Source organism: Nelusetta ayraudi, unplaced genomic scaffold (assembly GCF_046127955.1).
Source record: "Nelusetta ayraudi isolate G7.1 ecotype Tasmania unplaced genomic scaffold, CSIRO-AGI_Nayr_v1 ptg000135l, whole genome shotgun sequence".
Taxonomy (NCBI): domain Eukaryota; kingdom Metazoa; phylum Chordata; class Actinopteri; order Tetraodontiformes; family Monacanthidae; genus Nelusetta; species Nelusetta ayraudi.
In genome coordinates, this window is record NW_027466185.1 from 6,559,318 (window position 1) to 6,584,678 (window position 25,361).

At 41.8% G+C, this 25,361-nt stretch overlaps 2 protein-coding genes and 1 long non-coding RNA gene across 8 annotated transcripts; all 3 read left to right on the forward strand.

Moving 5' to 3' along the window:
- Nucleotides 1-1,715: 1,715 nt before the first annotated feature.
- LOC142877466 (uncharacterized) lies at nucleotides 1,716-6,548 on the forward strand. 2 transcript variants are annotated; one of them, XM_076012133.1, is made up of 8 exons: nucleotides 1,717-2,788; nucleotides 2,999-3,160; nucleotides 3,368-3,430; nucleotides 3,971-4,038; nucleotides 4,531-4,687; nucleotides 4,860-4,967; nucleotides 5,063-5,111; nucleotides 5,717-6,548. In XM_076012133.1, exons 1-8 carry the CDS (start codon nucleotides 2,330-2,332, stop codon nucleotides 6,223-6,225), a joined length of 1,575 nt encoding a protein of 524 aa, XP_075868248.1. In that variant the 5' UTR covers nucleotides 1,717-2,329; the 3' UTR covers nucleotides 6,226-6,548. The 2 variants fall into 2 exon arrangements, with proteins under 2 accessions (XP_075868246.1, XP_075868248.1); XM_076012131.1 differs by having other exon boundaries at nucleotides 1,716-3,160.
- Nucleotides 6,549-12,308: 5,760 nt separating this feature from the next.
- LOC142877464 (uncharacterized) lies at nucleotides 12,309-22,418 on the forward strand. Of its 5 annotated transcripts, none has more exons than XM_076012126.1 (9): nucleotides 12,309-12,430; nucleotides 12,734-12,898; nucleotides 15,154-16,495; nucleotides 17,162-17,229; nucleotides 17,338-17,424; nucleotides 17,548-17,695; nucleotides 19,721-19,828; nucleotides 19,917-19,965; nucleotides 21,483-22,418. In XM_076012126.1, exons 3-9 carry the CDS (start codon nucleotides 15,155-15,157, stop codon nucleotides 21,995-21,997), a joined length of 2,316 nt encoding a protein of 771 aa, XP_075868241.1. In that variant the 5' UTR covers nucleotides 12,309-12,430; nucleotides 12,734-12,898; nucleotide 15,154; the 3' UTR covers nucleotides 21,998-22,418. The 5 variants fall into 5 exon arrangements, with proteins under 5 accessions (XP_075868241.1, XP_075868242.1, XP_075868244.1 ...); XM_076012127.1 differs by having other exon boundaries at nucleotides 12,734-12,894; XM_076012129.1 differs by lacking the exon at nucleotides 17,338-17,424.
- Nucleotides 22,419-24,433: 2,015 nt separating this feature from the next.
- Nucleotides 24,434-25,168, forward strand: LOC142877482 (uncharacterized). The gene is made up of 2 exons (XR_012923858.1): nucleotides 24,434-24,758; nucleotides 24,790-25,168. It is a non-coding gene; the product is annotated as an uncharacterized LOC142877482 (long non-coding RNA).
- The last annotated feature ends 193 nt before the right edge of the window (nucleotides 25,169-25,361 follow it).

Sequence of the window (25,361 nt, forward strand, 5' to 3'; positions counted from 1 at the left end):
TTCTTTGGAGAATTGACCCTCTATTAGAATTATCTTCTCCATTCTGCTCTGAGGATTTAGATTTTAAAAAGTAGTTATGGGTCTTCAATAGGCGTTTACAGATAAGAACATTAATTAATTAATTGATTAATTAATTAATTAATTCATCTTCTATACCCACTTATTCCTATTCAGGGTCACGGAGGTCTGCTGGAGCCTATCCCAGGTGTCTTAGGGCGAAGGCAGGGTGACACCTTGGACAAGTTGCCAGTTCATCGCAGGGCCACATAGACACAGACAACCATTCACACTCACACACAATTTAGAACGTTCAATTGACCTCACATGCATGTTTTTGGACTGTGGGAGGAAGCCGGAGAACCCGTAGAGAACCCACGCAGACACAGGAAGAACATGCAAACTCCACACAGAAAGGTCCCAGGCCCGGGCCCCAGAATTGAACCCACAACCTTCTTGCTGTGAGCCGGCAGCTGTGAGGCGACAGCAATAACCATGTTTTGAGAGTGGATTTTAGTCTAAAAGGTAATATTTGATACAATGACTTGCCATGGCAAATATAGTCTCAGGAAATTACAAAACTGTTATGCCTGTGAGGAGCTCATATGTGCTTTTTTGTGGGGATGTGGGTGACTTTTCATGAATGTCTTTGCTACTGGATCTACTGCCCTTTCTATTTTCATCCATCCATCTTTTTGTTCTGTGGTTGCCAGAAGCAGCTCTTTTCTTTTTTCTTTCTTTATCTGTAACCTAGCCTAAGTTTACCTGTAAAACTAGGCATAGTTGGTATAATATTACCTCAAAACAAATAATGTATTTGTGTTAAGATGTGTGTAAGCCGCTGAGGATCTTGAAAGACAAACGCACACATAGCAAGCAGTCTTTGCTTGTAAAATTATAAAGGAAGAGTCTTTTCATCTAGCGGTTGCCAGTTGTTTTACACGCTTGCCTGTGTACTAAAAATAATATTGCTGTTTTAAAATTTCTGGACTTTAACCAGAAATAGTGATGTAGTGAATGTACACATGCGGGTAACCGATTCATTGCTTCTTCCTCTCCTCCTTTTTTCTTTCTGGTTTTTAAATAATAATGTAAAATTAGTGCATTTTGAGATTTTCTGTTTTATTTGATACATTACCTGTGTACTGCTGTTAAATTAAGACACTTGCAAGCTAATTTTGCTTCACTAATTATGAGAACACTGATATATGAGCATCCACTGTTTTCTCTTGTACAAAATGTCAAGGGTCACGACCACCCATTTTCGTACTGGGGGGAATTCGTCAAGACCCTTGTTCTCTATAGCTTCCACAAAAAACAACCGTATTTGATTTGTTCTCCACCATACGACACATCAACAAAAGGTGGGTGCAGGCTCACAATGTAGTCTCAGCGATATCAGTAGCTGTAAAATCTCTTAGAAGTACAATGGAAAGTTAAATCCTTTGTCTGCGGCTTATCATTTACCGTCATTCTTAATTACTCTTCCAAACCCATTTATCCACCTTTTGCTAGTCTCTTAATTTTTTAACTTCTCACAACCAGAATGTTGGTCCCGCCAAATTCCTCCCTCCCCTGTCACGGTATTTTCTGTAAAAAGAAGTGAAAGTGGGATGCTTTTCGGTGTCGTCAGGTTTGACATTGATCTTCAAAGCAACGGAATGTTAGACAGAAATTTCACCTGATAAAAGGAGGCCCGCAAAGATTTGCCTGCTCCATCTGGTAAAGCAGAGGATGGAAACTTGGGGCAATAGTAACAGAAGGCTGTAATGAAAGCAATGTTGTACTGATGCAATACTTTGAATGCAGACTGCTCTTAATACTCGTAGATGGGGAATAAGAAGCAGGTAGCACATGCTGGAATAGGGAAGCATTAAACACATTTTTTAAAGTTAATATTAAGCTTTGTAATTATAACAACTTGAATTTTACGTCACTTCTCAGGTGATGTATGCAGTTTCAAAGTATGTTTGCATTCTACACTGAACTGAATGCAAGGTTCCCTTAACAACCCAGTGGACATGGTTTGGTAGCCTCAAATGGTGAGGGAGCACAGTTTAGGTTAATCCCTGTTTATTGTCCCTCCAAAACTCCCATCTTCTTTTTCTTCTGCCAACTGTGATGTCAGGGCAAAATTGTGAAATCCAGAGCAGATCCACAGTTTGGTCGTAGATGAATGGTGGCACAATAACCTTACATGTAAATCTGCACTTTAAGTAAATATAAGTGCTTATTATTGGTTATAAAACAAAAGTCCATGCAGATAAATAATTATGCCGTGTTACAAATTGGGCCATTAAATTTTTATAGGTTTTATTGTATATGACATGATATGGTTACGACTGATATGCTTGATAGAATGGAACATGTAGGGGAAACAGTAATTGCTGAAGAGGTGGTGGATCCAGGACAGACAGCCTCTGCACATGATGCTTCGGTCGGGTCAACCAATGCAGAAGTTCAGCCGCAAAGTGGCGACTATTCAGAGGGTTTCCTCCAGGGATACCCAACCGACACAAATCCTGCTCAACCTGCACCACTGCTTCCTCTTCTCCATGTGGCTTTTCCCGCTATGACAAATCAAAACCTTCAGAATCCGCCAGAGGTTGTAGGGTACTCTGAGGGTCTCCACCAGGCCTACACAACTACCCTAACTCTTGCTCAACCAGCGCCGGCTCTCCCTCACCATCATCATGATCCACCAGAACCTACCTTGTCTCCGCGAAATATTCAAGTTCAGGCTGAAGATGTCGAATACTGGAAAAGTCTCCCTCAGGTCTACCCATGTAACGCAAGTAACTCTCAACCTGCACCAGCTCATGATCTTTCAGCATTTCCTATGTGGCCAGAGCAAAACATGAACACTCAGGCACAGACTGAGGGCTATTCAGAAGGTCTTCCCCAGGCCTACAAAAGCAACTCAACTCATCCTGCTCCACCATTTCCTGCTCCTTTGAATCCTCCTCACCAACACCCAGCCTTTTCTTCATGGTCAGAGCAGAATGTCCAAGTTCAACAAAGTGATGGATACTGGGACGGTGCTTTGAGGCCACCAGTTCCATATACATTGACCATCCCCAGCACGTACCATGGACTCCAGTGTCAGGATGGCGCCATGTTACAAAGTCAAGTCCTCAGTGCGGGTTATGCCTATGACGGACAGGTAAAAATAACTTGGGCTTCTGACATCTTTGTAAGTGATAAGAATTGGATCTTCAAAAGCTATTAAAAAGATTTTAGAGCTCACCACCAAAGAAAACAATGACAGACGGATGAGTCAGTTACCACAATAATATATTTTTGGAGGCAAACTAAAACTTCCACCTGCTGCGCTGGTGTTTTCTCTTCCTGTCTTTGTTTCTCACTACAGCACTGGAGCTGCACTTGGCCCACAGATGCAGCCTGGCTGAAGCCTGCTCCACCTGAATACATGGTAAGATCTGTGGTACACACATAGACAGACACACACGCATACACACACACACGACTGAAGGGTTAGCCACATTGCTCTAGAATAAAGATGCTGCTGTTTGTCCCAACAACAAAAAAACAAGATCCTGACAGACATCGGCTGCTTTTTTATTTATTTATTTTTTTAACTTGAAAGCTACAGTTTATAAATGATAATGAATGCATATTCTATCATGCCGATAGTGTATCAAATTGACATTAGCATTCAAATTTGTGTATTTGTGGTGAGTGCAGGAAGCTGTTGGAGCTGGTCAGTTAAACATGATGCTGCTGTCTATCTGACTTTATCCTTGCAAAAAGAGCAAATCTCATACGTCTGATATGTGTTGCCATGAAACATTTGAACTTGAACTGAATTTTTGTTATACTATTATTGTTTTTTTTTTAAATGTTTTTTTCTCTGAAGCGTAAAGTAATAACCTGCACTCTGATGTTATAACAAAATTAATGTCCAGTCTTATGAATATGCAATCACCTGTTTTCTGTTGGTTTCCATCTGTAGTGTGATGACAGGCTTTTGCTCACACTCATTGACGGCACTGAACGGAGTCTGCCCTATGTCGGGGTAATGTAAGTGCATAACGCAGCACAAAACAATACAGCAAATAGACCTGTTACCAAACAAACAAGCAAACAAACAAACCAAAAAAACATCATCAGCCATTTTATGACAGTTCATGTATATCAATCTCTAATTTTGAAGGGACAATGGAGCAACTTTCCATGAGCTTCCAGATGATTTGCTTTCTCAGCTCCCTGCCATTACTCTTTGCAACACTGACACATCAATGTGAGCTTGCTAAAAACATGTCCCTGTCTGTTAGTCCGGCTCAGGATCTGTCAATGTGTCACTATTATCTATGTATAGGTAATACTTTCGTCTTCCACTTAAACACGTCAGTTATTGCTTTCTAGGACGTGCACAGTACGGCGCATCTCTTTATAAGTGTTTTTGGAAAGTCTGCGGCTTTGTTATGAGTTGTAGTTTTAAAAATGGCTTGTGTGAGTTTCGTTCAATTAACCCGTGGAGGCCTGACCTCTGAATCTGCTTCTATGCTGTAGAGAAGAAAATCACGGGCAGCAGCTCAAAGATGACCTGACGTACATCAAGAAGCCACCCAACGCCTTCATGCTCTTCCTTGAAGAGCAAAGGCCGCATGTTGCGCCGGAGCTGAAACGTCAGGGGACTTCGAAAGTGAACAAAGCCTTGGGAAGGAAAGTACGTTTGGAAAAACCTCTGACGCTTTTCCTCACACACTTGTGAAATGGATCCGTGCTTCTGCTCCTGCCAATGCAAACTGGACCGCGCAGCATTTCACAAAGCTGCATGGTGTTGTTTTGTGGTTGTGTGTGCATAACTCACGACATGTGTGCCGTCACCCTGCCCACAGTGGAAGTCGCTTACAGTGCAGGAGAAAGCCAAATACTTCCAACAGGCCAGGATAAAGGCGTTCCTTCACAAACAGCTGTACCCTGGATGGAACAACAGTAAAAACTATGTAAGACCACGACGTATGCACAAACAATGCAGCTGGTTGTGTGTGGAGGTTGTTGTTTGTTTTTTTTAATTTTGTGCATCATGTTTTGTGCATAGGGTAAAAGGAGGAAGAGGAAAAGGAGCAGAGACTGTGAAAAGAATGACAGTATGTCAACATTTGGGAGTGTTCTTTTTGTGTACATGAAATAGTCACAACATCAGATCAGCAGTTGTGGAAGTCGTTGTGGATGGAGTCCCTTTGTGTGTCCACAACAAAACTCCATATGTAATACAGCAACTGAATGAAAAGTGATAAATTAACTGAAAATTAACATTTCACCTGCTCCACTCAATCTTAACATTTACACTGAGTGTTAAAATTTCAAATGCGGCAGGTAAAAAAAAAAAAAAAAATCACATGATCACTTATAAAATAATGCTGGTGTATTTTTTAACAGAGCAAAGTAATAAAATCTTTGTGTTGCTGAATATTTATATTAAATACAAAGAATGAGTGAAATCAGATCATTTAAGCATTTAAGGGAGAGTTCAAGGTCATCATAGATAAAACGATGGGATCAGATTTGAGCAGAAATTAACTCAAAATTGTTGATGAATGGATGTCAGAAATGACATTGAAAGTTGAAGAATTTTTTTTGATCAGGTTTTAAAATTGCCCGGTGGAAGCTGACTTCGTTGGCTTTGCCATTTCACTGTAAAATCTGTTGAGACTGATTGCTGATCTTGAGCAATTCCTCTTTTTTCTCCCAGCACTTACAGCATTGACCCCGGCAGCAGAAAACATACCACAGGCAATGGCAGCGGAGGGAAGTGACCTGTTAGATTCTTTGGTGTGTACGACTTTGTTGGATCAACATTACGCTCAGGACGACGTGACCCCGACAGGCTTGGTGCGTTCAACGCACGCACAGAACGCTGTGATCGCAGTAGGTGTCGGGGATGAGCAACATGCACCGCACCCGTCCATTCAGATTGGTGCAACACAGCTGCAGCTCGCTCACAATACGGCGATCCAGGCAGCGCTGGCAGAACTGGAAGACCAGCAAGTGGCGCTAACCGAAACGAGGGCAGTGTATCAGCGCCATCTGCAAGACGCTGCGATCGAACAGTGTCTTGTGCAGGACACCCTGGAGCAAGACACAAAAACTCTCTTGCCGTTTCTAAGCTGCGAAACGTTTGACCTGTCCACAGACATCGACAACCTCGACTTTTGGCCTGATGGCTTTTTGGCAAACGGTCTGCAGGATTCTCATTGCTAACAAGGGTGATGGAAGATGCCTTTCCGAGAGCAGTGGTCTTCAGAGAGATTGTGTTCAAAGACACATCAAATGGCAAAAACAAACAAGCACACAGACAGACAAACAAACCCACAAAGACTTGACATCACTTGCCAATAAGTGTGTCACACTTGATGTTGCGCAGCGGCAACCAAACGGAATCGTTTGGCCCTCAACACCTAAAGTGCACTAGGTCATAACGACACGTCACTCGCTTTTTTCAAATTTTGAGAAACTGTTAGATATTTATATTCTGTATATATGTTTGTGTGTGTGTTAATGTGTGTATGAGAGGCATCAATGTAACTTTTGTAACAATGTAACAATTTCTGAGTCCCTATGCTACATTCACAACATGATCAAATCTTTATATTACTATATTATCTTTTTAATTCATTGGTTAGAAAGGTTAGAGGGTGACTTGATTGTTGAGAATATGGGGGATTATTGTATGGAAGTGTGTGTATGTGAAGGGCAATGGGTTGATCATAACTCAGATGTAATAGCTAAGGAATCTTGTTCAGGCAGTTTCCAGGAGAAGGACATTTATTTGATCGATTCATCATTTGTTCATTAACCGGTCGCGAATACAAGCGGCCGAAATGAGTTTCCTCCGCAGGGTGGCTGGGTGTACACTGAGGGATAGGGTGAGAAGCTCAGTCACCCGGGAGGAGCTCGGAGTAGAGCCGCTGCTCCTCCGCATCGAGAGGGGCCAGCTGAGGTGGCTCGGGCATCTGTTCCGGATGCCTCCTGGACGCCTCCCTGGGCAGGTGTTCCGGGCATGTCCCACTGGGAGGAGGCCTTGGGGAAGACCCAGGACACGCTGGAGGGACTATGTCTCCCGGCTGGCCTGGGAACGCCTTGGGGTCCCACCGGATGAGCTGGAGGAGGTGACTGGGGCCAGGGAGGTCTGGGCATCTCTGCTGAGGCTGCTGCCCCCGCGACCCGACCCCGGATAATGCGGCAGAAGAAGTGAAGTGAAGTGAAGTGAAGTGAAGGGAAGATCATTTGTTCATGCCATGCAGTGTCTACTTTTCTATTAAGAAGAGAAACAACAAAAAAATAACACACTTACCCATGACACATGTATATACTTTTAATTCTATATGATGGAAAGGGCAGGACATGGATTTTTTTTTTCTATATTAACTGCTTCTCTATCACAAGTGTGGAATACATGGTCTGCCCATTTGCAAAAATTAAGAGAATTGCAACTTTTAAGAAAATCAAAACAAAAAATTCAGACATGACACCAACAACATTGCTCCATACCACAAACGGGACAGCTGTTATACAGGATTCAGGCTACATTGAAAACAATGTGTCTTGAAGATCTTTGTTTCTGCTGATGTGGCAAAATTTAGTGAAAACAAAACACAATCTAATGTAATAATCTATTATATATACATAATACATATATGTTGGTGGCACATATGGCGTGCAAAACTACGACATCTAGTGATGAAACAATATTGCATACTGCGTGCATTTGCCTCTGCTGCATTTGAGAAGACACTACCCTGCTGGCCAAGTTTGGTGTAGTCATTTGTTCAAAATGGAACACATTATCAATCAATAGAATTAGAAAACAAAAGGGAACAATTGATGTGCAACAGAATGTATAGACGTTTCACCTGTCCTGTACTTTTGCTATATAGCCTAATCCAGAATAGAGTCCTCATCTACAAAGCCCCTAAAGACCTGCTGGGGACTCATGTACAAAAACGAACGTGGCGTTCATCCTAAAACCTGACGTACGTTGAAATCCAGGAAACTACGTTCGTCCAAAAAAATCCGGATGTTCAAAACGCTGCGAAAGCTCGAATCCACGCACATTTCTTTTGTAGATCCCAATCATCGTGGAATTGATCGCACACGAGCGTTCCTCTCTCAGAACAGCTTGGCATTTCTTTCATTCTGAAATTGATCTGAGGAGTGATTTCAAGTAGCAGTGCACTGTGTAGAGGGTAGAGTGAAAAAGTCTGGGTACTTAAAAGATGTATTGCGGTGGAATGTTACGTTCTACAATTTATAGAAATGCACAAAACCTTTCAAAAATTAATTAATCTAAATAATTGAATTCCTTAAATCATAGAATTCAAGAGGAATAACATTGCGTCCTTTTATCGATATTGAATCCTATTTTATATACGTTTAGTAAAAAGGTGGCTCTAGCAAACACCTCGGCCCTGAGACCTAAACCTGTGTGCCTCTAAACTCGACAATTCCTCCGTTAATGATAAAGTATTACAATAAGTAGTATAATTATATAACATTATACTATAATATTAGAGTATATTATTATACTATAATATTATAGTATAATTCTATAATAATTATATAATTATATGCTACAATAAGTAGTATAATCATAAAAGTGTAAAGTTCTGGTTACAATGACAATGCATTATGTCATAAAAAAGAACTACAGAAAAGCAGAGCATTGTTCCATCTTTTCCATTCTGTCTAATAGCAAACTAGAGACATCATGGCCGTTTTTCATGTCTGGGAGACCTATTTTATCTCAAGTGATGAAAACAACCTGGTTATTATTGTTTGTCATGTAGGAATTAATGTATGTTTGAGTATCATTTGAGTATCCCATTGCTGGGCCAAGTGTGCTGGTTTTTAGTCATCAAAATATGCAGGGTTCGTACACCTTTGTCATGGTCAAATTCAAGTACTTTTCAAGCTTTTCCAGTACCATAACCATTTGGAAATTGCATTGTGATAAATTCATGTACATGCGAAAATGGCAATTTCACTTTTTTCTTTAATTAATGTTTTGCACAAGAGGGTATTTATTTATCTATTTATTTTACTTACTCTCCAGTATCAGTAAGATGCTTAGCACACACACACACACACACACACACACACACACACACACACACACACACACACACACACACACACACACACTCTTTATCTCGTATAGGTCCATACAAAACACATGGCTGACCCCCTATCTACCTCGGCTGAAACATTTTTACATGGTTTTTCTAGTCAAGACTAGGGATGGGCGATTGTAATATTGAACAATTCAACTCCATATTTTTGTTGTCAAATAGGTCTTTGTATCCCAACAGCTCTGGTGCCTCCTGCTAGGTGAGGGCATGCACGTCTGGACCGAAAGTTACGTAACCCAGCCTGACACTGTCTCTGAGACCCAGCAGCGGCTTGACGTCTCTGTCCACAACTTGGAATCGCGGAAACCCACAAGCAAAACTCACATCAGCCGCACCAAGAGTTTGAATAATGGGACCCCCATAAGCGACGAGATTTGCTTTCTTGCCGTAATTGATGTGAGCTGTAGGATCAATGTGCTGTAGCAGCGTTCTGGATATTACATTGCATTTGGCCCCAGTGTCAATTTTCACAGTTAGTAGTTTGCAAGTGTTTGTAGTGTGTAAATAGCTCAGCAAACCTTTCGTCCGACTCACACACATCTCGTGGTTGGTCGATGCTTTCACAGTAGAACATTTCGACGCTCTCGCAGTGAAACACATCAGTCGGCTCTTGTGTTGGCTGCATGTCAAACTCACTAATGTGTGTGTGTATCTTCCCTTACGTGCAGTGGGGGGCATGGGCTGTGTTGGTCTCATGGAGGTAGATGGTTTCCTTGATCTGCAGAACCTTGAAAAGTGGTTGAGTTTCCCACAGGTGTTGCAGCGTTGATTGAAGGCTGGACACTTGGTACGCTCAGGTGCATGTTGGGTAGCGCAGTTTGTGCATGGGCTGAATTGCACCGTGCACACCTCTGTGTCCTTCTTCAATTCTCTGTTTCCCTTCTCCGACTGTTCATGTAACATGCAGATCTCAATGGCTGAATTCAATGTCAGCCTCTTTTTCTTTATGTCTTAAAGCACTTGCCGTTCGGTCAACGGATCTCCAACACCGCGGTGGAGATCGCGATCGTTCGGGTCCTGCTGAGATCGCGTCAGGGAGTACAGCGGTGGAGATTGAAGAGATTGTGTCGTGTTTTCCGAGTAAAGCCGCGGGCCACTTAAAATCAGTTGTTGGGGCCGGATTTGGCCTGGACTTTGGGCATGTCTGCTTTAAGAGCTGTGCACGGACAGCGTCACTGTGGATGCCACAGACCAGGCAGTCCCTGATCAGTTCATCATGTAGTGCACCAAATTCACATTTCTTAGCCATTATCTTTAGTGTGGAAACATAAGACTGAATTGACTCATGTTGTTTCTGGTGAGAGGGGTCTGGCTGCAGGAACTGCACTGTCGGGACCCGCCTGCACTGAGAGGTCCACCTGCACTGTTAGGACCGGAAGTTTAGATTATTACATATACATGATTGATTTAAAAATGTTAAAAAGTGGGAGATCGTTGCAAGACAAACATTTCAATGGTTGTGTTTGTGTCGATAAAAATCCACCTCATAAAACACAGGGAACGTTTGAAAGCTACCAGGAGTAGATCATAATCGTCGTAATTAAAACAGAAAATTCAATCGAAATCGAAATCTTGTTCTTACGGAAGCGCATTGCATTCACTAAATAAAACTTAGGCACCAGGATCTTGTCTTTTCTCGTAATTATGAGATCAGGATCTCGTAATTATGAGATCTTGTACGAGATTTTACTACTACTACTATTATCATCATCATCATCATCATCATCATCATCATCATCAATGATAATGGAAACGTCTAAATCAGTAATCAATCGGCAACGATGGCGCTTCAGTAGTTAATCTGCTATTGCTACCTTCTGGGTTAGAGACACTGGGAAATACTTGCATTTCTGAAAACTGGGGATGGTATTAATATTAGAAGGTCTACACTGCGCAGGCATCTCAAATAGTTAGGATTGTTCTGACGTTCTCGAACAGTTGTCAAGTCAACAGTTTGTTAAAAGCAATTGAGCCAGCAGGCGCTCGCTTTCCGCTTGCTCTGTTTATCCTAGGTATTACGGTCATCACTGAGCACAAGAGGGAAACTAGATAGAATTGCTTTCCACTGTACTTGGTTTCAGATTTATATTTTTGAAACATTATTTGTTGTCAGTCCATTCTTTTTTCTAAATAAAGTTCCTGGGAAAAAAAAGTTTAACTGTGACGGTGTCATTATTGCCGCTGATTACGGAGTTAGAAGTTTCCTTTTAATTTTATCTCGTCATTACAAGAAAAGATCTCTTAAATATGAGATCAGGATCTCGTAATTAAGAGATCTTTTCTAGTAATTTAGAGATTATCTCATAATTACGAGATCTTTTCAGAATGTTTTCCTAGAAAACAAATAAAATATAATAAAATATTAATTTAAAAAAATGAAATAAAATAAAGCAAAAAACAAAGCCGGGCCCTTTTCTGGTATCTATTTAGCTGATCTAATTATTTATTTATTTATTTTATTTTTATTTTATTTTTATTTTTATTTGCTGATGTGTTTCTTGACACTCACAGTACGCCAAGTACCCTCTTTTGTCACGTCTTCTGGTATAAAATATTTTAAATTTATAAAAAGCTTTTAATTTGAAAGGCTTTAAATTAACTTCCGGTCAAAACGCGTTTAATTTGAAAGGCTTTAATTTAACTTCCGATCCTGACAGTGCAGGCGGGTCCTGACAGTGCAGGTCTGCAGCCAGACTCTCTTTCTCTCTCTCGGCAAGATTGAGAAAAGTGTAAGCCTTCACCTTTTTGCGGGCAGTTGATAGCCCGGCGTTGCTATAGAAGCGCCATTCTCGCTTGAACTTCTCCCAATTGTGAGCGATGTTCTCATTAAAAACGAGCGGGTCGATCCGGCGCAGTCCTTGTGCCATTCTGACACCATGTATGTATGCGTGATTGAATGAGCAGTCTCAGCGTAGAGCACGTTATTCTTTTATTGCAGCGTCGTTACCGGAGAACACCTCGCACACCCGATTTCGCTAGCCTAAGCGTACCCAGCATTCCCCCGTGCCGCTGACGTCATCACACATCACACTGTAGCCGGAACTATGGCAACCGTCAACATCGTCAGCACGTCCACATATCCTTACCTTGATCTTCAAAGTAATGGAATGTTCCGTGGAATTTGATATATATAACGGCGTGAGCGAATTCCCACACTCATTTGGCTTAGCAGTTGAACGCAGTGTTAGGGGGGGTCAAGTGATGCGACTAACCAGCAAGAGGCAGTAATGCAGCAGGTGAAATGCCTGCAGCCTCGTGGAAGTAAAAGCCAACAAAAGGTTGGTTCTAGAATAGTCCATATTGTTGTGGTTTTGGGCAAGTATGTAAAAATGAAACAAACAACAAAAATAACTGTCGGAGCTGACATCCAGAAACAAGTTAAAAAGGGTTGCTCCAACAAGAATAATAATGATGTTAATAATAATAATAATGATAATAATAATAATGATAATAATAATAATAATAATAATAATAATAATAATAATAATAATAATAATAATAATAATCTGCATCAACAATGATTGCTCCTTGTGAATGTTACACTTAGTTGTGTTAGTGTAACAAAACTGTGTGCTTTTAAGTAAAACACCCGAGGAACGTATGACGGCCTCCTACTTGGCCGGGGCGCGCAGCCCAAAGAACAACGACCTGCTGTACATCTGCACACGCTTCTCCAGTTAAGAAAAAAAGAGAAAAAAAAAAGAAAGAAAAGGGGAGAGAGGAAAAAACGCAGCTGGCCCAGGTGCGTATTACGGAGCCCCTAAAGGGACACAGATTACTATTTTTTTTCCCCCCGATTTTTTTTTTTTTTTTTTTTTTTTTTTTTTGTGTTTTTAATTTATACACGCTCAGTTAAAAGTTTTACGTGTGCACGCAAACACCTGAAACGTGAAGCGAGCGGTAAACATGACGTTCGTGGGATACATATACTCATATGCGAAGTAAGCGACGGTTTAGGGCCCCAAGGCCACTAGGGGGCCCCCAAGATCAATACAATTTTTTTCCATGTATAAATGATGATTTCTATATGATCAAAGATATATTATTGTACAAAAACACACTTTCAACAGAGTGCAGCTGCTGATTAGATGATATACCTCACTTTGTGCTTTATCACTTGGAATGTTGTGTAAATCAACCCCAGGACACTCTTGTAGCTGGATGTGCTACCCTTTGAGATTGAAAACCATATGTGGCACCCTGGACATGATGCATTCATTGAAATTATTTGTATTAGGTTTGCATTGGTATTACTTATGTTTCTGATTATTTTACCTTTGGAGATACAGCAACAGCATAATTTCAACGTGCAATACATACATGTGTAAAGACATGTCAGGCCGTCAATAGGATGTAAACAACACTGCCAGAGCTGCATTGAACTCATTGTAGGTGTGTGAATGATCAACAATCAATATTGGCTTAAATAGAGGGCCCCAAAATCAAATTTTGCTTAGGGCCCCAGGGAGGCTTGGGCTGGCCCTGCATATACTGTTGGACATATTTCGTGATTTAAGGGAGGTGGTCATTGTCATGTCACGATGAATATAGTTAGAAAGATGTAATATATGATTATATATACATATAATAGGTAGGCAGGCAGATAGATGTAATATGATTATAGATAGTACATATGATATTATATCTATATATTATATCATATATATAATTATAGATAATTACATAATTATAGATAATTATCTATATGATTATATATAGATATAATATTATATGTACATATAATAATATTATCATATGATGATATGATAGATAGATAGACAATATGATTATAGATAGATAAGACAGATAGATAGAAAGATGTAATATGATAATATGATTATATATAGATAGATATAATAGGTGCCTGTTATATCTATAGATAGATAAAATTATAGGCACATATAATATTATCTATCTATCTATCTGTCTCTCTCTCCTAATCCTAATTGTCCTAATTGAGTTGCCGTATGTGACGTCGTCGGCAGTCAATGACAGATCCCATAGCGGGACAGATTTTGTACTTAAACCACACTTGTTCCATCAGGTGGTGGACATGGCAGCAGAGGTTGACCACCTCCCTTAAATCACGAAGTATACCCGACAGTATATGTATCCCATGTACTTTATAACATGTTTATGTGCTCACATAAAAGTTTCATGTGCTCACAGAGAACAACTTTGCATGGTCGCGTAAAACTTTTAAGTGAGCGCTTTATAAGTCGTACGTGCTTCCGTAAAAGTTTGAATGCAAGCACTTACAACTCATTAAAAGAAAAATCCGGCGGTGTCCCTTTAGGGGCTCCGTAGCAGAGTGTTTTCACTTAGCGTCATCAACACCAGAAGTTGCCATCTTGGAGATATTCACACTGCAACTAGACTGTGTATGTAGCGCCACAACCAGATTATTGTCACACAAAGTTGTTAATGATGCCGTGTTTTTGGCTGTAATAACCGGTCAGACTCAGAAAACATACTTTAGACTACCAAAAGTCATCACAAATTCGGGAGAGGGGTGCAAAAAACCGTCCAAAGAACAGAGTTGTTTGTGGTTTGCACAAAATCTGTGATTTTATTGACACAAAAATGACTGTTAACAAGTTCATCATAACTGAAAAAGTGATTGTAAGTCAGTGGAAATGTTTCCTTAACGTCATCACATTAAAAAAAAAACAGTCACTGATGCTTTTCCGTCCATTTTCACTTTTTATCAATCCCTCGATAAGCTTTGGTTGCTTGATAACGATAATGAATAATCATAATCAGGTGTGTTAGATTGGAGAAATATCTAAAACATGCAGGACAGTAGATCTCCAGAAGCAGGGTTGGTAACCGTTGAGTTAGAGGATTGCTTACGTGGGCTATGATTTTGGGCCTCATGTTAAAAATTGGTTAAGCCACCCAATGTAAAACATTGTTTAAGCATACATTTTTGCTGGGCCCAGCCCCCCCTTCCCTTCACGTGAATGTGATAAACTGATTTTTATCAATGTGTGTGACACAGAATGGACCCACTGGGAGACATTCAAAATGCTAGGGAGGAGGTGCATCTGGTAGACATGACGGCCGTTTGTGATAATTTGGAGCAGACTACTAATACATCTCCACAAAAACAGTCCACCATTTCTTGTAATCCTTTCCCAACGACAACAAAGCAAAATTTCCAAGCTCAGAATGAACATGAACATTCAGAAGGGCTACATCAGGCCTCCCAACCGACGAATGAAACTCCATCTCCTTCCCATCATAACCAACCACCTGATTCCACGTGGCCGGAGCAACATCTGCAAGCTCAGCCAGAAAATGGAGGATATTGGGAAGGTCTGCCACAGGTATATGTAACGAATGCACTACCCAACCAACCTTCTGTGCAGCATCTGCAAGCCAAGCCAGAAAATGGAGGATATTGGGACGATCCATCCCATGTCTACACAACCAACATACCTTCCGACCAAACTTCATCTCCCGATAATCATCCAGGTGTTTCTACTTGGCAAGATCAAAACCTACAAACCAAGTTGGAAAATGTGGGACATTGTGAAGTTATACCACAGGTCTATGCAACTAACCCACACACCACCCAAGCTTTACCTTCTACTGCTCATGACCATCCACCCGCTCCTGTGTGGCCAGAGCCAAAGCTGGAAGTCAAGCCAGAAAATGGGGTTTGTGAAGACATACCCCAGGTCCACCAAACCAACACACCTGCAACTCAACCTTTATCTCCGTCTCCTCACAATCACCTACCCACTCTTACTTGGCCAGAACAGAATCTGCAAGCCCAGCCAGAAAATGGAAGATATTGGGACGGCCAATTCCAGGCCCACACGAGCAGCACATCCTTCATACAGACATTACCAGCTTCCCCTCTCAATCATTCAGCCATTGCTGCTTGGCAAGATCAAAATCTGCAAGCCAAGCCAGAAAATGGAAGATACTGGGAGGGACTTACACAGGTCTACACAACAAACACAAATCATCCTGTGCTGCCGCCGCCTCACCATTATCCACCATTTCCCGCATGGTCAGAGGATAACATTCAAGTTCAGCCAGAAGCTGGAGGATACTGGGAGCGTCTCCCACAGGCATACACAGCCAACACAACTTCTCAACCTGTGCCTCCCCCTCATCCTACTCTTCATCATTTTCATCCACCTTTTCCTTCATGGCCAGAGCAAAATATCCAAATTCAACCACAAGCAGGAGGATACTGGGAAACCCCCTTTCGACAAACAGGTCCCTACACAATAACTGCTCCCGGCGCGTACCATGGACCCCAGTGTCAGGAAGAGGTCATGTTACAAGGTCATATGTACAATGTCGGTGGCACTTATGACCAAGGACAGGTAAGATCCAATGATCAGCAGTACAAATGTGGAAGATCAGTGTCAGTGACGGTTAAGAGTTTCAAGAGTTTCATTTTAACATACATGTATGTATATATATACATATGTATGTACATATATATATATATATATATACAATAAGGTAAATTTGACATATTATATAAACAAATAATATGTAAATCAATATATTTCAAGTTTTTATTTCTTTGGATTTTGATGATTAGTTCTTGCAGCTTAAAAAAACCCCCTCAAATTCTATAATAATTTGAGTTTGTGGGTTTCTGGTTTTAATAAGCTGAAAATCTTAATCAGCAAAGTTACAACAAGGAGCTGCTTGAGATATGTCAATTTACGTGTAATGGCTCAATAAAATTTGTTGGTTTCATTTTTTATGTTAAATTGCCAAAATAAAAAAACTTCTACTTGATATTCTAATTTTCAAGTAGTACCTGTATATATATATATTTAGTGAAACAATGTTGAGCTTAGAGAAAAGCCACCTACTAACTCACTGCAGATATTTCATAAAATAAATAAATACATAAATACATTTCCATATTTGTAAGATTTAAAAAAAAAATGCTATACCATTTGTATTGAATAGTTATTATGGCCACAGTTGTAGTAGAATATGTGTTTGATGACTCTCTCTTTGTTTGTCCTGAGCACGAGGATGGGGTGTTGCTGACACTCCTGGATGGCTCTGAGCAGAGTCTGCCTTGTGTTGGAGTGATGTAAGTACATGAGATGCACGACACAATTAGGATAAATAAATGGTGAACCATTATGTGGTTGGTCACACCCTTGATGCCACCTAATGTGTGTTCACGTTCACATTGTAGGAACAATGGAGTGACTATCCATGAGCTTCCAGATGATTTACTGTCCCAACTCCCTGCTATTCCTCTTCCCAACACTGATCCTTTGAGGTCACATTGTCCTTTCCTCCATTTTGCACTCAAGCTCTTGAACCGTGGCTTTGTGCACTGGCCTGTATGACAAACCAGAAGTCATTTCGCCTCACCCCCTTTATCTGTTTCTTTATCCTCCAGAGAGGGAAAGCAGCAAAAAGATGATCTGACCTACATCAAGAAGCCACCAAATGCCTTCATGCTATTCCTTGAAGAGCAAAGACCATTTGTCACCCCAGAGTTGCGACGCCAGGGCACTTCCAAAGTAAACAAAGCTTTGGGGAAAAGAGTAAGTTTTTTTTTTTCAAGTTTTATCACTCAATCAACTTTTATTTGTACAGCGCTAAATCACACCCAAAGATGTCTCAAAGCACTTTGTACAATCAGAGAGAGAAAAAAAACAAAAACCCAACTGGGCCCCCAGAGCAAGCAAAGTGCGACAGTGGCCAGGAAAAACTCCCCTGTGGGAAGAAACCTAGAGCAGATCCAGACTCTAGAGGATTGTCATCTGCCTATGACCAGTTGGGGTGAGAAGGAAATACAAAAAATGTAGAGAGAGAGAGAGAGAGAAAGAGAGAGAGAGATAGTAGCCAGAGTGGCACACAGAGAGTTTTATTTATGTTTGATGACTGCCCCTGGGTCCCTTCCTCGTGTTGCTGCGTGGCTGCAACGGGGTGGAGTGAATGTTGATTCCCAGTTGCATCCAGAGAGCAACTTTGGGGTCATCTCCGGCAAACTTTTTGCATTTATCAACCACTGCGGTGGCTTCTTTAGCGGTGAAAGCTTCTTCGTAGGCTTTTAAAACACTGTTGTGGCGATGCTGGTTTTTGAGGTGGCTAATAAGGTCTGTGGTGAAACTCGACATTTTTCTCCCTTGTGAAATATTTGCAAACATTTGTTACAAATAGCACCCAAAATGTCTTCTACCGACACGGCAAAGTAGTCAAGCACAATCGACGCCATGCTTATTATCACACACACGCAGAAGAAATTCACGTCAGGCACGCATTATTTTTTTTCCAAGGAGGTTTTTGGGAAAACCACGCCCCGATTACGGCACAGGTAGGACGTCCATGGAGAAAGGGAGCGCTTTATTTCACCCTAGCCCAACTACAGCACAGCACTGGCAATCTACACAATCTTGAGCGGAGCTTTTATATCGGAGCTATATTTAATAACATCGAATTTTCCGGTATGCCGTCATAATTCCTGATATGGCCCTGATACTTATTGGTCCGATACTCATCGTGCACCCTTACTTAGAACCAAGCCGGGACAGTTTAACAGCTGCTTATTATTACCTATTATTGTCACAAACACACACACACACACGCACAGACACACACACACACACACACACACACACACACAAAGAAAGATATTCAGAAGTCATTCCCCATGCATTCTGTGTGTCTCTTGATCCTTGTTTACTGATTGATCCATGTCTGCAAATCTCCTTTACCTCCTTCCCCTCAGAACCGTTGGCCCCTTCCCCTGATGACATAAGCAGAACGGTAACAAACATGAAGTGAATGCTCATTGACGCAACTGATAATACATCCTACGAAAACGACAATGTGAACTGTGATTGACAACTTTGATTTTAGTTTGCCCCCACCCAAGAAACAGTGATGTTTGCTTTATACCAGTTCTATACTTGTTTTCTCAGTACTGGACATTCAGTGCTGACTACACTGCAGGTTGCTGAGGACATGCAGGGGAGCTGGTTTGTTGAGGTGTGCATGCAGTGCAAAAGTACGACATCCGGTGGTGAAACTTTGCCACATATAGCACGTTATGTGTGGCGTCAAACATGACCAAGTCACTGGTCCCAGTGAAGTTGAAATTTCGCCTAATCAAACTTGTTTGGTTTGTTTACTGAGTACTAAGTTTAAGTAATAATTGAGCTCACACAATCAGGTTAACACAATAAGGTTCACGGAAACATGATCTTTATTTTGTTTTTAGTTTGTGCTGAAACACATGCATGTGCAGTGTACTGTGCATGTTGTGGGTGTGAAAAAACAATGAAAAGGGAGGAAGATTGTGGAACACTGATCACAGACATTGATGGCAGCCACGGACACGGACTGACACCCTTGCGGAAATTGCAGGTACATGGTAGATAAGCAAACGTTTGGCACTGAGGCTACAGTGCTAACCACTGAAGGACCGTGTCACCACTTGAGAACACGTGATTACACAACAACACTAATCTTAATCCTAATGCCATGGTATGCAATATTCATGGTGGGGTTTATTTCTGAGTAAAAGTGGAGTTCAAGTAACAAACTGACTGTTGTCCATTTCACAGTGGAAGTCCCTCACTATGCAGGAGAAGGCCAAATATTTCCAACAAGCTAAAAGAGAACAGCTCCTCCACAAACAGCTGTATCCCGGTTGGAGCCATGGTATAAACTACGTAAGGACAACTAGCTCCAATAAACTGTTGCAGAAAATGATCCCACTAAATGTAAGTGGCCTTCATTAATTGTGTTGTTTGTTCATAGGGTAAAAAGAGGAAGAGGAAAAGGAAAAAGGTTTGCGAAAGAAATGAAGGTAAAAAACAACTATGTGCAAAGCAGAATTTAGAGCTGAATAGAGCTGAAATGATTGATACAAATTGAAATTATTTGATTGCAATCTTCCTGGATCAAATCTTTCCTTTATGTCTTTGCTGCTAAAATTGGTTCCACTGCTGTGCCTATTCTGGGTGAAAGCGTTCACTACAGCTTTGCAAAGTCTACCCTCATCTGCTTTTCTTTTGCTTCCCTGACCTGAATACCAAACCAAACCAGCCAATCACTTCTTCATCATGTCAGCTATAATTGTAATAACACATATATGTCAAACTCAAGGCCCGCGGGCCAGATCCATCCCGTGAGTTAATTATCTTTGGCCCGCATGATGATATTTAATTAGTAATACAGTTGGCCTGCCGGTATATTGCACGCAATGCCATAACTTTACAAGTACCGCAATGCACTGCGAGTCTGGGAACGTAATTCGGCTTCATGAAAAAACACCGGCTTCGTGGAAATGCTAAAACATTGTAACAATCTGTGTTGTGTGTCTCGCAGTTATGTTCTGTTCTGTTTTATTTGTTGGTATAGTTTGGTACACGTTGCCCCGTGAAGGCAACACACCGTAATTGCTTGAGGTCTGGTGTGGGGGGTGCGAGTGTGTAAGTCAGAGAGTGAAACACGCGTGATCCGAAAAGTAAGAAAGGAAGCGCTTTGTTGTGTTCTGGCGTTGGCTATGGCCCACAGTAGCCTGTGTAACACAGGAAATAAATCCAGAAAACTGCGAAACGTCTCCGCGCCGTCTGTCGGGAGGGGACATTACAATATTTAGTCGGTTCGGCCTTGCGTTGTCGGCGTTGTCACTGAAACCGCACATTGGATAAGTTTGAGAACGCCTCCTTGCCCGGCTTTTTGTAAACGCCGAAACCGATCATTTTTTGGAAACACCGATGTCACAGGTCGAGACCCCAGCCCCTGCCTTGCAATGTGAGTGGCAGTGAGGTGCAGACGACCACTCACGACAACAACGTCAGGCAATAGACCTGTTGCTGCTTCAACAAACCGCAAACAATAGTGAACAATAACACATGGTGCTTGTGGATCGATCGTGGATTGTGTGCAAAGTGAAAATAAAGGCAGTAAAAGCAATTTGCAAACCTCCCGTTTTACTTTTTATTGATTCTCTTTTGGGTCGGCGGACTGGCCGACCACATTTTTATGCGCAATCTTTATTTTGGTTCCATGTGGTGCTAATGTCATTAGTGAGCTGCTGCTTCTTTTAACACAGTGTCAGCGTGCTTCAGGTGTTATTCTCCTTCTGCCTTCAGGGAGGAAACTTCCTGTCAGCTCTCCGTATTGACGGGAACATTTTTTGAAGACGCCTTTGTGTAAACCTTTTTTTTAAAGAGCGTTTTTCGAAAATTGTCAATTTCAAAAAAATACAACCTCTGTGTAAACAGCCCTTATGTTTGGCAGCACCTTTGATGAAAATGAACTAAACATCACTCAGAACTCGTCTTAATGATAATCACCTGCGTTTTGTTTGTGTCACAGTATCAGCGTCCACAGTGGAAAATCTACCGCAGGCCAACACAGAAGGGAAAAGTCAACTGCTGGATGCTTTATTGGAGACGAGCGTGATGGAGCAGCGTTACGTGCCGGAGGCTGTGTTGCAAACCGCCGCGATGGAGCCACATCACCCGGATGATGATTTGACCCAGAGGAGGTGGATTGATCCGTGTCAGACCCAGGATCCTTTGATCCAGTCAGGAGTGATGGAGCCAGAGCATCCTCAGGATGCTGTGATTCAAACTTGTTTGATGGACCCGTGTCAACTGCAGGATGCCGTGATCCAGACGAGCGTCATGCAGTCAGGTTACCTGCAGGATCATACGGAGCATCACCACCAAAACATGAATTCCATGTTGCCTTTCTCGGGGTATGACATGTTAGATCTGTCCACGCTCATCAACGACAGCCTGGACTCCTGGCCTGATGCATTCATGCCAAATGGGGCACAAGACGACCTGGAGGACCTAGAAGCTCTGCTTTTCAGTCATGAGTATTGAGCACAGGTTGCACACATCAGGCCCCACAACATAACAGTTTAAGCCCGATTCATACTTCTACTTCAACCTTTCTCTGCCCTACCTTTACAAACTTATGCCATTCTGTCTGCTGTGTTCTGACACACATCGACATTGGTTTGCTGCTATTGGTTTGTTGCTGCAGGTGATTTGTCATCTTTCTGCTTATAGACATTTTAATTGCCATTGTTGAGCTGATCATGGGAATGCTAAACACTTTAGATAGCTCTGCAGAGCCCGGAAACAATCGGGGTTACTGTTAGCTCCTAGTATAGCGATATAGTCTCTCCCAAGAACTTAACACTCAAGTGCTAATTTCAAATATAATGGGGAGGTTGATCTTTCCAAGAGCTTTGCATGTCTGTGGTCACTTTTAGCTTGTAGTTTTCTGCTATGGCCTCCCCTAAATTTCAGAGGGTAACTGTCCACGCATGCACGCACACGCACACGCACACGCACACGCACACGCACACGCACACGCACACGCACACGCACACACACACGCACACACACACACACACACACACACACACACACTTCTGATATACACCAGGATTGGTAAATCCACTAGCCAGTATTGATACTGAAAGGAAGCATTAGTCATACTCAAGGAACCACATTTGTTCATGGGAATCAAGACACAAAAGTAAAAATCTCAAGATGTTTTTTTTTAGTTCCCTTTTACCACGTACTGGTTTTCAACCTTTGGTTGAAATTTTACTTGCTATGACACATGAACTCCTACGTATCCAATACTAGAACAATAAAACACGGTGCTTGTGGATCGGTCGTGGATTGTGTACAAAGTGAAAATAAATACAACAAAAGCGATTTGCAAACCTCTTGTTTTACTTCTTTTTTATTTTCTTTTGGGTCGGCGGACTGGTATACTGAGGCAGGAACCCTAAATGACAAAAATGTGAACAAATTTTTACTGGCACGACTCCCACTCAACCAACATATACCTTTCAAGGCTTTGTGTTCTAAAGTAACTTTAAGCAGAAGTTCAACTGTTGTTTATCCACATTGTCTTCACGAGTGATCTTTCTTTCTGTTCACAGTAGTGCTAAAGTTTTTAGCGAGCTCCTGCTTCTTTAAACACGGCGTCCTGCTTCTTTAAACACGGCGTGCTTCAGGTGCTCTTCTTATTCTTCTTCTTCGTCTTCGACAGGAAAGCGGTGATGTGCTCCGCTTTCCTGTCGTCACACACTCACCTTTCCATCACGGCGGCCATTGTAGGCTGTGAAGGCGGTGCGTTTCCTTCCGAAAACACGACTGGTTGCAAGTTATGCAGATGGTAACACAGCGAACTCGTCGAGCTGTAGAACCTGAAGGTGGCACTGCAGATTGTACTGTGGCGGCTGGGGGAAGCTGGATGCTCCCCTAGAGCTGCAAAGGATTACGGGGGGAATTGTGTTGGGCAGTATGTTGCTTGTTGTTGTTGAGCTACCCGTGGGGGACCCGGGTTTAGAATAGGCCCCCAGTATCCTCTGCTTGTCAAACGAGGTGACTAAAAGAGGAACACTGTGTCCTCGGGCAGCAGGGGGACATCACTGATGTGGAGCAGCCGTCAACGGTTACCGGCTCCCTAATCCACAAGCACCTACTGGCAGGTGTAAGAAATTTAAGTCACCGGCTGGCAGTAACCAGGCATAGTTAGTTTGCCACTGGGGGACAGTCCTTCATTCTTCCAGTCGTCCTGCTTCAGCAGTCCACTGGGACAAAGGATGACTGGACCCAGAGGAGGGTGTCTCACCTGGGCGACCGCTCACTCTCTAAACCCAGCCCTGGCATGCGAGGTAACATGCAATTACTCCGAATGGCACCACCAAACACAAATTTTCATCAACTGGCAACGCGGGAGTCTTCCACTAGGACAGGCGTATCAAACTCAAATACACAGTGGACCCAAATTTAAAACTTGGACAAAGTCGCAGGCCAACATTGAATTTATTGAAAATTCATGAAAAAATCTTCCTCCAGTTGTAACGCTAACAGTGGACCAAAACAAGTTTTGCTTCAACCTGAATATGGAATGCTTATTCTTATAAAATAAACAACTTAATACTGTGTAGTGGGGGAAGGTTGATTAATTTAATCGATCAAACTCACGAAGGAGTGGAAACGGACATCAAAAAGAAATTAATAATTTTTAATGTTTATAATATTTAATATGATTTGATCGGGGCACCACCTACTTTTTGGTTGTTGACGTCAGCAGGAAACGCCAGAATCAGTCTCAATACCGTCCCCTTAACGGGGAGTTCTTGACAATACGCAGGGATTTGAACCACACTTTAATAAGTCAGTCAAACAATGACATCAGGCTTAATGTGCATTTATTTGTGTAACAATAGATGATCACACAGAACAGTGTGCCATGAGTGTGATCATAAAGACACAATCAGCAACGAACTGTGTGAGTGTTGTGTGTGCGCGCAAGTGTGCGTGTATGTGTGTGTGTGAGAGAGTAAGTAAAAAAAAACCTAAACTTAAGCTAAAAGTAACAAAATAAAAAGAAATATAAAAGAGTTTTGTTTGTCTACTAGACTTGTTGTGGCTAAGTCTAGCAAAAATAATAGTTATTTGTTAAGCTGATGCGACACCAGACTCTTTGACAGTGAGCGAATGATGAGGGCTTACGTTGGATGAGCTTCTTCCAAGGTGGTCCTGGGAGTTTGTACTGTACCGTTCGGGTCCGGTACCGCGCAGGGAGCTTGGATTAGCAACACCGACCGTCGAGGTGGAACGGCCCGTTCTGCTCTGTCCTGCAGGTGGCTTCACTGGCGTTTTGGCATCAGAGTAGAGTCTTTCTTCGTAACCAGTTGTAATTTTGGTGATCAAACGAATTACACGGTTACGAGGAAGCAAAAACTGCTTGGCTGGTCCAAAAAGGAAAAATCACAAAAATCACAATCTCGGGGCTGAGGATGCCAGTTGAGATTGGGCAAAAGTTAAAATGAAAAATAATGGTCACTGGACGAGGCTGAGTTGTTTCTGCTACTCTCGCTCTTAAATTGGCCTTTTGCCAGAAATTAGGAAAAATTAAGTTGACAAAAAAATTAGAATAAAGAAAAATGACGAAGACAAAAACACTAGACAAGACGACACTAAGAAAGACTAAACAACACTCAGGGAAACTAAAAACTTCTCTTCTGAGACAAAAGAACTGAATTCACTGGTATAACTTGGAGAAGAGGGTGGTCTTTTGAACTCCAAGAACCAATGAAAAGGCTGTTCCAACACTAAAACTGATGGGTCATCTTACGCTATAGGCATCTGATGAATATGTATGTGGTGTCGAGTTTGTTGCTGATACAACAACCAAAAATGAAATCGAAGAACA